This window comes from Narcine bancroftii, chromosome 4 (assembly GCF_036971445.1).
Source record: "Narcine bancroftii isolate sNarBan1 chromosome 4, sNarBan1.hap1, whole genome shotgun sequence".
Lineage (NCBI taxonomy): Eukaryota > Metazoa > Chordata > Chondrichthyes > Torpediniformes > Narcinidae > Narcine > Narcine bancroftii.
Genome location: NC_091472.1, coordinates 229261755 through 229274227, shown reverse-complemented (window position 1 = coordinate 229274227; position 12473 = coordinate 229261755). Strand labels below are relative to the sequence as shown.

The window sequence follows — 12473 nt, the reverse complement described above, 5'->3', positions numbered from 1 at the left end:
TTCATCATACAGTAGCCGACTCCAGAAAATACTTCTGAAGCGTTAGATGGGGTCATTACTATAAACTGTCCTCCCCTTCTTATTGTATCCCCTGGGTATGTTAACCGAAGGCCCTTCTCAGAACATTGTATGGTTATTCCTAGTTTGGTAAGAATGTCCCTTGCTAATAAATTAATGGGGCAACTTGGCACAACCAGGACAGGCGTTTTAACCCTTTGTCGTCCAAATGTCATGTCGATGTTATCTGTATAGGGCTGTGTTTCCCTTATCCCGGAGAATCCTATTGTAGATAATGTTTTGCCCGAAAATGTGCTCCCTGGGGGTTTTTTAATCACTGTCGTAACTGCTGCCCCTGTGTCAACCATAAATTCAATTTTTTCTCCATTTACCGTCCCCCAAATTTTTGGTGGCTCCCAGGGAGGCGTGATTTTTGATTCTCCAGGGCACCTTCAATAATCAAATTCAGCACCTTCCTCAATATAGTCATTACACTGAGGTGCCTGGACTTGTTGATCACTCTGCCACCCCCCGATTCTCTGGGGCCCATCAATGTGTCCACCCCTACCCCTTGCTTGTCCTCTTAAGTTTCCTCCTCTTCCCCGATAGCCTCTAATAGAGGGTAATCTTTTTCCCTTTGCTCTCCCAGCCTCCGGACAGTTCCGCTGGTAGTGTCCAGGATTTTGGCAGTACCAGCATACTGCATGTTCCCCTCTATACATTGTACCTAGCTGTCTTTCCCAACCATTTCTTACTTGGGGTCCCGGATTTATCACTGGCCCCATGACCTGTGGGACTATCTGTTGGGCCGCTAATTTAACCCCTATATGTTCTATGGCTCTCACCAATTTATCGGTTGTCTTGTCCACCTCCTTCTGGGACGCACTTTCTGACTTAGCATGCTCTGATTGACGATGTCGTTTGATTGCATGTGTCAGGTGTCTTTTCCACAAATCCTCTGACATTGTCTCTAATCCCACAATGTCCCTTAATTTTGCTTGAACCGTAGCAGGTAGTCCGTTTATTATCCCATTACGAAAGTGAGCCCTTCCTAAGGGGCTGTGGTCGGGTCTTTCTCCAGTCCCTGTTTCCCATAAGTCCCATGCTCGAGTGAAATACTCGTGTGCAGTCTCTCCTTCCTTTAGTTGAAGGGTTACCAAGGCATCCAAACTATAGGGTGTAGGAAATGTTTCTCTAAGTGCTTCCCAAAATTTATTCCAAAGTGGGTTAAATTCTATTTCATCCCCCAATTTACTGCTTCTTACAATTCTCTCTATTTGCTTCAGGGCCCCTTCTGCCTTTAATTTTATCATGATAGTTCTGACATCTGCGAGTGCTAATTGTTCTTGGCAGGTTTCTCGCTCAAAACAAGAAATCCATGGACTAGCCCCATTACTCAACGGAGGTAGTTTTTTCATTAAACTCTCTAAGTCCATTCGTGACCAGGGTACATATTTTTGAGTTCCCCGTCCCGTGATCAGTAATGGGCATTGATATCTCAATTTTGGGGATTTCTGCTCCTTCTTTACTCTTGTAATGCATTTATTTATCCCACCTTGTTCTGACTCTTCTTCGTCACTGTCACTGTCCCTATCAGCTTCCAATGTCTCAGGGTCAAAGGTATATTGGTCACGTTCATCTCTAAGATAATCTTTTCGGCCATAGTTTAGTTGTTTCACATCTTTCTCTTTTGTCCTAACTATGTCCAGGTAGGCATGTCTATTTTTCTCCCTCCCGAGTCTTTTCCTTCTACTTTCCTCCCATGGTGGATCGTATCTCGTTTCCTCTTCTGTACTACACTTTTCGTCCTTTACTCCTATTACCATTCCTTCAGCTTTAATTTCTCCTGACAGTGTTGTAGTTATCTTTTCCACTTCCTTCAATACACCTACCATTAATTCTTTTTGATCCTCACTGATCTGCCCCAGCACATTAATATCTCTGTTTAAGTTTTTAATGTTATCCTGAACCTTTTTCATGTTCCATTTCTGTATCTCTAACTCCTTTTCTATTTTCTTGGACTCCAGAGGGGTCTCTACATCTATTACTCCCCCTTCTATTTTTATTAAAGGGGCCTGTACCTCGTCTGATGTGTCCCTATTCCCGTGGTTCTTGTCACACCCCAGTGTCTCAATATCTGAATATAAGGGACGTGACTCCAGTGTCCCATCTGGGGTGCCAGAGAGAGAGAGAGAGAGAGAGAGAGAGAGAGAGCATAGCGAGAGAAAGAGATAGAGAGGCAGATACACAGAGCACAAGAGATAGAGAGAGAAAATGCCTTGCACTGGCCCCACTGGGAGAAAAGTCTTCAGATTAACACTTTCGTTTCAAAGGTTTTAAAAGGTTCTCATCCTGTGATCACTGGTCTGGATCAGATTGGGTCTCCCACCACTGGGAACTATCACTCCTTCCTTCCCTCCCACCTCGAGTGAGCTACACGTCAGCCCACAATGTCTGCCCTGATCCCGCAATGGTGTGGGTGCGGGAAAAAGGGAGGGAGAGAGGATAAAACAGGATCCCATTTGATGCGGAGTTGGAATTGTGGGCACAAAATTAAAACCAAATTGTATTTCTCTGCCCTGCCCAACCTGGGGATTTCAGGGCAGCACCGCCACAGATTGGGATTGGGAGGGGGAGTGGGTGAGAGAGGAGGGGGGGGAGAAGAGAGAGAGGGGGAGAGAAGAGAGAGGGGGGAGGGTGAAAGGAGGGAGGGAGAGAGCAAACCCGGACACTTCGTGGCTGGAAACTGGAAACAGGCACTTTTCCTTTCCCTTCTGTGTTTTGTTTCTTCCAGCTTATCTAAGCCTCTACGTTTTAAAATTTTTGTTTCCCTCACCTGTCAGGAACATCTCAGTGCCCCCGGGTAACCAACCCCTCTTCCTCCAGCGGTCTACACATTTTCAGAGCATTTTTTGTTTTTCCAATGCCGCATTACTGGTATTTCGCTCCTCTAATTCCTGATTAATTTCGTTAATAACTTGGTCAAAAGTCTTAGCAGGCAACTGTACAGCCATAGCTGCGGGACTGCTTTCTAATGCCTGTTTTAATTTAGGTTCTTGTCCGTTTAGGGGATCTATGTCAACGAAAATTGCTTTTAAAAATGTCTCCTTGCAAGCTGGATGACTAATATCTTTTAAAAGAACAGTCTCTAAGTCTTGTCCTCCAATTGACTTCAGACTGTCCTGTATACTCTGATTGCTCGTTTTCCACTCTCTGTTTTCCCAAAGGGGTCTGAAAGTTAAATTACAACTAGAAAACCAAATATTTGGGCTATACTTTTGTCCTGTTTCCCTGTACCAATCTATGAATTTACGTAACTTTATCTCCTTGGTGATGTTGGGAATACCCTCATTTAACTTATCAAAAGTATTTCGAATAAACTGGGTGTCTCTTAGGAGTTTGTCAACTTTTTCATTAATATCTCCTACCTGATCCGGACACAGCTGTCGCAGCCTTCTGTCGTCGTTCTTGTTCACCAGGCAGGCGTCCCTGAGTACTTTTTTTTGTTGTCTCAAGGTCTCTAGTGTCTGCTGTGGTATTCCACCACGGCGAATTGGGGAAATAAATTCTTAACTTCTCAAGTGTACAGACATTATCATACCTACCGGACATTTATAAGTCAGTCTCTCAGATACAATTGAGGCCAATAAGCCTGAACCTTTGTTTTCTTTCAAAGCCCAACCTTCACGTGGGAGATTTCTCCTCTTAATAACCAGTTTAGGGCAGAAAACTCAGGTCCTCAATTGTTTATAGACCACCTTCTCACTCTATTGGACTTTGCAACGACACAATAAAGACTTTTAAACTCTAGTAGTTTCTTGCGAAGCACTTAATAAATGTCATTCAAACACCTTAAGGACTTTTATCTTGTCTGTAATCACTTACGTGTTACAATCCTGGCATGCGACCTTCAATTGTGGTCGTCTAATTTGTCCGATCTCCAGTTCTTACTGACAATCATAAAGATTTTAAAAAAAAAGAGAATTTTGTTAAAACAGGCTTCTCTGGACCTTTTTATCAGCCGGCTGAGATGATTGTCAGAAAAAACAGAAACCGTCGTCCAGTGTTCACTCACCCATCACGTCGGGGTCACCAAATTGTTAGGTCTGCTTTGTTCATGAATGAGTGAGACAAACACTAGGCTGAGTCGAAATCAGGGTTCTTTGTTCTTTATTACCGGATTGTAACACTTGCGACTAACAAGTTAGTCGGAGAATGCATTCTGCCGTTATCAGCAAAATGGTGATTTTTTATACCCTTGGATACGTGCTTAGAACATCATCATATCATTACTTGTCCAATGACTAAAACTGTTGCTATCCTTTCCCTGCTAGCTTCCTGCCTCTCAATCCATCAATGTCTCTCTTATCTTGTAAGTACAAGGATGCATTCTGTTACTCCTTAGTACTGGGTGACTCCTTCTCCGGTCCCATCTCATGATGTTTTACCTAACAGGAGTACAAGGACACCTCCCCTTCTTGTTACTGCCCTGTACAGGGTAACTCCCTACACATTCCCATCTCATGATGTTTTACCTTACAACGGTTACCCTGTTACTCGGTGGCAGGACGTGCTGCCTGAGACGCTACATTATATTCGGTCCTTATTATGTACAGCAACAAATCAAATACCTCATGAACATATGTTTACTTTTCCTAGGAAATCAGGGACTGTGATGGACTGGCCAGCCTGTCTATCTGAACCTGGAACCGTGCTGCTGGAGACATGCTCAGATGCGCAAAACGGACCCTCTAGTCTAGCCAGTTCAACTACTGCATACTGATCCCAATTATGCCCACATTAAATTTCCAGATGGGAGCACGGACATAGTACCCCTAAGAGATATAGCCCCACCTGGGTCTTCATTAAATGGTTTCTTCATTAACTGGTACTTCAATTATCTACAAAAGAAAATATTGCCATCTTTCAAGGTTCTTCAACAATCAAGGAAGACATGGCGTAGAGTCACCTCCACCTAAACATGAAATAAAAACAATGGGCAATATGGTTGGCATAGGGGCAGTATGGTTGGTGTAGTGGTTAGTGCAACGCCTTTACAGCACCAGCAATCGGGACTGGACCTGGGTTCGAATCCCGTGCTGTCTGTAAGGAGTTTGTACATTCTCCCCATGTCTGTGTAGGTTTTCTCCAGGAGCTCCCGTTTCCTCCTACCCTTCAAAAATGTACTATGCTAATGGGGTGTAAATTGGGCTGCACAAATTCGTGGGGCTGTCAGCAGGTCAAACAGTGTTCTTTATATATAAAGATACAGAATCAATGTTTCAAGCTTGAGCCCTTCATCAAAGTATGAACAAAATGGTGGAAGGGAGGGGCACAGGCCCACAGGCAAGAGGTAGTAGGTGCACAAGGGAAGGAGGGCACAGGAGGAAGGGAGATGGCTCTGTGAATGGAAAAGGAAGGCTGGAGCAAAGGAGCAGAGGGTTAGGTAAAAAGAGGGGAAATGGGGAGTGGTCTAGTAGAAACCGGAGAAGTCATTGTTAATGCCATTTGGTTAGAGAGTGCCAGACAGGCACTCCTCCAATTGCTCCTCCAATTTACTGGTGGCCTTGGTTTGGCAGTGCATGAGGCCATGGACAGACATGTCAGCGTGCGAGTGGGCACATAATTGTCATTGAGCTATAACCGATGAAGACAAGCCAGATTAAACCAAATCTCATGCATCTACACATGATACATCCCCCTCTATTTCCTGCATGTTCATGTGTCAATTTTGAATGCTACATAAAGACATATTCTGTCACTGTGATCAATTCTTGATTTGTTATTGCAGTTCTGTTCTCTCTCCATTCTTTCACTCTGCCTTCACTCATAAATATTAACCATGTTTGCTGCCCTCAGTACTTGCTTCCTTACCCCCTTCATCTTGCCTTTGCTGTCTAATCTTCAGTAGACATTAATTTCCAGCAACTTCTCTGGTTGAGGCCTCTGGAAGAATGCAAATTTTTCTAAGTTATGAGGCCAAGAAACATAATGTGTGAAAATGAAGGGTGAACAAAGTTCCACAGAATTCTGTCCTTGTTCTGCTGGAGATGTGAGCATGTTTAATAATGTGTTGCACGTCTGATTCCACGCAGGATCCAATGTATGGAAAAGGAAAACTTGGAGAAATTCAAATGCTTATTCTGGGCATGATCGACACATTCAATTATGAGCTGGTGAGTATATTCATTGCAAGTTATCCTTCTCTCTCATACATATGGCTGTAGTTGGCAAGTGAAACATGCTTCATATTTTATAAAGTGAATAAAATTGAGGAATTGTTTTCAGACAAGAATGGTTCAAGTTGATTTCAGTTGAAGAGCTCTTAATTTGTGTTGATGATGTGTTGTTATCATGGATAATCCCCACTCCTGACTAGACATTACTGTTAGTTATTATTATCCAACTTTTTCACTGCAATAATTAATAACAAGGAAGTGTTAAAGAGCAAAACAAAAAAAAATACAGCAAGTGATTAAAATTTTCAGAATATTGAATGAAATGGGACTAAAGACTTCACTTCTGGAAAAAGTCATTTTTTAATGGCAGTTGGTTGTCTCTATGTAATTGTCGATCTGTGATTTTCCTTTGTGTTAATCTAATAATCTGTGATAAGAAAGCTAGATAAAGGAGATGTGGTGGATGTTGCGTATTTGGATTTTCAGAATGTCATTGACAAGGTGTCATACATGAAGCTACTTAACAAAGTAAGAGCCCATGGTATCATGGGAAACATATTGGATTGGTAGAGCATTGGCTGATTGGCAGGAAGCAGAGAGTCAGAATACAGGGATTATATTCTGGTTGATTGCCAGTTGCTTGTGGTATTCCACAGGGGTCCGTGTTGGGGCCACATCTTTTTATGTCGTATCTTAGTGATATAGATTGTGGAACAAATGACTTTGCAGCGAAATTTGCAGATGATACAAAAGTAGGTGAAGGAGCAGGTCGTGTTGAGGAAACAGGGAGGCTGCAATGGATTTAGACAGATTAGGAAAATGGGCAGAGAAGTGGCAAATTAAATACAATGTTGGAAAGTGTAGACAGCTGCTTTTGTTGGCTGGCTGCCCCCGCTGCAGCCACTGTACTCGCCATGACGCTATTGCACATGCGTGAGTCCCCCGTGAAACGCACTAGTTAGGAGCCAGAGCTTGGCTGCCAGGGGCTCCTGTTATACATTGTATTGTTGAATTTAACAGTGAAGAATTCATCGGAGGCTGCCACTTTGTTGTTGTCTGGTTATTTGATGTATCAACAAACGTGGTGTCAGAAGTCTGATCCTGAAGTCTTCAAGAGAAAAGTGAGTGACCAATGTCACGTTTGTAACACATTTGTGACTGCACCATAATGGCAGACGGATTCAGAAGGTTTGACCCGCTCGTGTTTGAGGGTAAAGTGGCTGAGAATTGGTGTATATTCGAACAAGAATATGACATTTTCATTGCAGCAGCGCATAGTGATAAGTCAGTCCGAGTCAAAGCATACATTTTACTAAATTTAACGGACTCTGAGGCCATCGAAATGGAAAGGCCATTCATATATGCAAATGAGGTATGTGAAGTGGTTATCATTATCAGCCTTGCTGAGTCAAGAGAGGGCCTAGAGTGTTTAAAAAGAAAAGATTGAGAAATGTGCAATCCACAAAAGAACTTAACAATGGAAAGGCAAAGATTTAATACCAGAAACCAGAGGCCTGGCAAGTCTATTCAATTGACCTAAAAATCAGGGAAAGGACCTGTGACTTCAGAGCTCTCTGTGAGGAGTTCATTAAAGACAGGATGGTCTGCGGCATCTGTGACAAAGGCACATAAAGGGCACTGCTGTGTGACAATGAACTAAAGCTCGCAAAGGCCTTCTCCACGTGTCTGGCCTATGAAACCACAGAAGAGAACAGCAGAAAGCTAGCCCCTCTGCAGCACCAAGGCACGAACATAGACGCAGTCCAGGCAGAACCTGCAAACAGGTAGTGACCTGAAGCCAGAAGGAGACAAAGCCAATTAAGCCCTGCCACCCTCTCATCCAGGACGGAGTGCGACAACTGTGGCGGTGATCATGTGGTAAGATGAGAGATATGCCGGCGTTCGGCCAGCAGTGCAGAGCATGCCAGAAATGGAAGAATTTCAGCAGATGCTGCAGAGCTAGGCAGCAACTCACCCCAAGAACCAGATACAGAAGGAAAATTAACCAGTTGGAACCTGAGCAAGGACAAACCAACTCGGATGACAAGTATTACCTTGATGGATTGACTCTGCAGATGGCAGGAGACCCAACAAGAATCAGAAGGAATAATGAAGCATTTGTGACAATGAAGATCGATGGTAAAGCAAAGTTTTGACACTGGAGCCAAGTGCAACATCATGTCACAAAGAACCTTCATCCTACTGAGGAAGTCCAAGTCCACAAGTCTAGTGGTATACAGCAAAATTAGAACTGATGGCACAGTGCTACTGTGGTGCTACGTTCAAGGACAGCTGAACATACTAAGATTCTTCATAGTCCAAGAAAACATCCTGCCTCTGCTAAGACTGAGCACAAGCATGGACATAGGTCTTGTTTCGTTCAGCAGAGAGGTATACCAGACAACTCCGGCCAAAGATGATCTGATGCACAAAACCTTTTCTGGCTACAGTGACCTTTTTACGGAAGAACTGGGAAAACTGCCAGTGACATACTCCATGCGACTCAATTGAGAAGTGAGGCCCGTGGTTCTTCCGGCACACCGTATACTGATAGCAATGAAGGACAGGGTTAAAGCTGAGCTGGACAAGATGCAAGATCTGGGTGTGATTACCCCAGTATTCGGGCCCATTGAGTGGGTGTCCTCTATGGTGGCTGCTAAGAAAAAAGACGGACAGGAGATCCGGATCTGTATCGACCCAAGAGACCTCAATGCAGATTTAAAACAACCACACCATCCAATGCATACTGCAGAGGAAGTTGCCGCGCAGATCGCCAATCCAACCATTTTATTTTCAGTTTTGGGCACAAAGAATTTCTTCTGGCAAATCAAACTTTGCTACAAGTCATCACTGTTGACCACATTGAGCACAAGTTTTGGCCGATATAGATTCCTGTGAATGCCATTTGGAATCAATTCAGCCAGCGAAGTATTTCAAAGGTCAATGGAGCAAATCTCTGTGAGGTTTCCCTGTGCCGTCATTGTTGATGACATACTTGTAGGTGGCAAAGATTTGGAAGAACGCGACACAAATTATAAAAAGGTACTTGACAAAGCCCGGAAGGTTCATCTTTTTTTTAATATGTTTTTATTTTTCACACTATGAACCATATCAACCAAAATATATACAAACATTTCTCATTAAATTTACACAGTGGTCTTTTCTCCCCATTTTTTTCCATTTTCCCTCTCTCCCCTGTACCCACCCCTCTCCAAAACCCATAAATATTCAACATATACAATACAATAAAACCATAAAACAATATCTTCACACAAAGGAAAATAAGCAAGAAAAATGTGTCATCTATTTATTACACACTGAATCTAGTCGTTTTGTCTTCTTATCATTTTCATTCTCATTTTAGGGGATGGAGGTCGTAGGCAAGCTCTCTCTGATATGTTCCACGTATGGTTCCCAAATTTGTTCAAACATTGTGACTTTATTTTTTAAATTGTATGTTATTTTTTCCAATGGAATACAATTATTCATTTCCATGTAGTATTGCTGTATACTCATGCTCTCTTCCATTTTCCAAGTTGACATTATACATTTTTTTGCAATTGCTAAGGCTATCATAATGAATTTTTTTTGCACTTTATCCAATTTGAGGCCTAACTCTCTACTTCTTATGCTACTCTCTGGTTTTTTTTGGTATGTTATTTTTTGTAATTTTATTTAGTATCTGATTTAATTCTTCCCAAAACGTATTTACTCTCGTAAATGCCCAAGTTGCATGTAATGTTGTTCCCATTTCCTTCTTACAGCGAAAACATCTATCCGATAATGTTGAATCCCATTTTTTTTTTATTTTTGAGGAGTGATACATACCCTGTGTAACCAATTATACTGTATCATGCGTAACCTTGTGTTTATTGTATTCTTCATAGTTCCAGAACATAACCTTTCCCATGCTTCATTTTTTATCTTTATGTTTAGATTCTTTTCCCACTTCTGCTTAGGTTTATAGTTTATTTCATTTTCCTTATCTTGCAGTTTAATGTACATGTTGGTTATAAATCTTTTAATTATCATTGTGTCTGTAATCACGTATTCAAAGTTGCTTCCTTCAGGTAATCTGAAGCTGTTCCCAAATTTATCCTTTAAATAAGCTTTCAATTGATGATATGCAAACTTTGTACCATGAGTTATTCCATATTTGTACTTCAACTGTTCAAACGTTAATAAATTATTTCCCAAAAAGCTATTTTCGATTCTTTTGATTCCTTTTCTCTAAAGGAAATGTTGTCTATTGTAAAAGGAATTAGTGGATTTTGCGTCAATAGTAATTTTGGTATTTGATCATTCGTTTTTTTTTCCTTTCTAAGTGGATCTTCTTCCATGTATTAAGTAAATGATACAGCACTGGTGAGTTTTTATATTGCACCAGCTTTTCATCCCACTCATAAAGTGTATGTTCCGGTACCTTTTCCCCTATTTTATCTAGTTCTATCTTAGTCCAGTCTGGTTTTTCCCTTGTCTGGTAAAAATCTGATAAATACCTTAATTGTGCAGCTCTATAATAATTTCTAAAATTTGGTAACTGCAAACCACCTTGGTTATACCTCTCTGTTAATTTATCTAACGCGACCCTTGGATTCGTCCCTTTCCACAAGAATTTCCTTATTCTCTTTAGTTCCTTAAATAATTTTTCTGTTAAAGGAATTGGTAATATTTGAAATAAGTATTGTATCCTTGGGAACACATTCATTTTAATGCAGTTTACCCTCCCTATCAACGTTAGTGGTAATTCTTTCCAATGTTCTAAGTCTTCCTGCAATTTCTTTATTAATGGCTGATAATTTAGTTTGTACAAGTGGCTTAAGTTATGATTTAACCTGATCCCTAGGTATTGGATTGCTTGTGCTTGCCATTTAAATGGTGATTCTTTTAAAAATTATGTATAATCTGCGTTACTCATTGGCATCACCACTTTTATTTGCGTTGATCTTGTTCCCCGACATTTCTCCATATTCCTTCAATTTCTTATGTAATTCTTTTACTGATACTTCTGGTTCTGTTAGGTACACTATGATGTCATCTGCAAATAAGCTAATTTTATACTCCTTCTCCTTTATTTTTATCCCTTTTATTTTATTTTCTATTTTTATTAGTTCTGCCAAAGGTTCTATTGCTAAGGCGAACAATGAGGGGGGTAGTGGACATCCCTGTCTAGTTGACCTACTTAATTTAAAAGTGACTCAATACATATCCATTTACTGTTACTTTCGCCAACGGTCCATTGTACACTGCTTTAATTCAATTTATATATTTTTCTGGTAGATTAAACTTCAGTAATACTTTAAATAAGTAATTCCACTCTACTCTGTCAAAGGCTTTTTTCTGCGTCTAGAGCAACAGCCACTGTTGGTTTCTTATTTCCTTGAACTGCGTGGATTAGATTAATAAGTTTGCAGAGATTGTCCACTGTTCGTCTTTTCTTAATAAATCCAGTTTGATCTTGTACTATTTTAGGTACACAACTGGACAATCTGTTTGCTAATAATTTCACTATTATCTTTTAGTCTGAGTTAAATAGCGATATTGGTCTATATGATGCTGGTGTTAATGGATCCTTCCCTGTCTTTGGTATTACTGTAATTATTGCTGTCTTACATGAATCTGGCAAGTTTTGTGTTTCTTCTATCTGATTCATTACTTCCAGGAGAGGAGGAATTAATAACTCTTTAAATGTTTTATAAAATTCTATTGGAAATCCATCCTCTCCTGGTGTTTTATTGTTTGGCAGCTTTTTCAATATATCCTGCATTTCCTCTATTTCAAATGGTTTTATTAGTTTGTTTTGTTCCTCTTCTTGCAATTTCGGCAGTTCAATTTTAGCTAAAAATTCCTCTATTTTATCACTTTCCCCTCGTTCTCAGTTTGATACAATTGTTCATAAAATTCCTTAAAATTTTCATTAATCTCTGTTGGATTATATGTAATTTGTTTGTCCTTTTTCCTTGATGCCAGTATCGTTCTTTTAGCTTGTTCTGTTTTAAGTTGCCAGGCTAATATTTTAAGTGTTTTTTTTCTCCCAGTTCGTAATACTTTTGCTTTGTTTTCATTATGTTCTTCTCCACCTTGTAAGTTTGTAATGTTTTGTATTTAATTTTTTTGTCCGCCAATTCTCTCCTTTTCGTTATATCATCCCTTTTTACTAATTCCTTTTCTGTACTTACTATCTCCCTTTCCAACTGCTCTATTTCCCGATTGAAATCCTTTTTCATCTTAGTCACGTAACTTCTTATCTGCCCTCTAATAAAGGCTTTCATTGTGTCCCATAATATAAATTTGTCT

The 12473-nt window shown here is 40.6% G+C and overlaps 1 protein-coding gene across 6 annotated transcripts in view; it reads left to right on the top strand.

Annotated features, from left to right (window-relative positions):
• vps8 (VPS8 subunit of CORVET complex) overlaps positions 1-12473 on the top strand; it is a 681049-nt gene that overhangs the window by 372154 nt on the left and 296422 nt on the right. For 5 of the 6 annotated variants that reach the window (XM_069934259.1, XM_069934258.1, XM_069934264.1 and 2 more), the window contains one exon: positions 6093-6173. In XM_069934259.1, coding sequence (XP_069790360.1) covers positions 6093-6173 — 81 coding nt within the window. Of the gene's footprint in view, positions 1-6092; positions 6174-9540; positions 9716-12473 lie in introns of those variants that run through there. The other variant, XM_069934263.1, reaches the window with a different exon arrangement.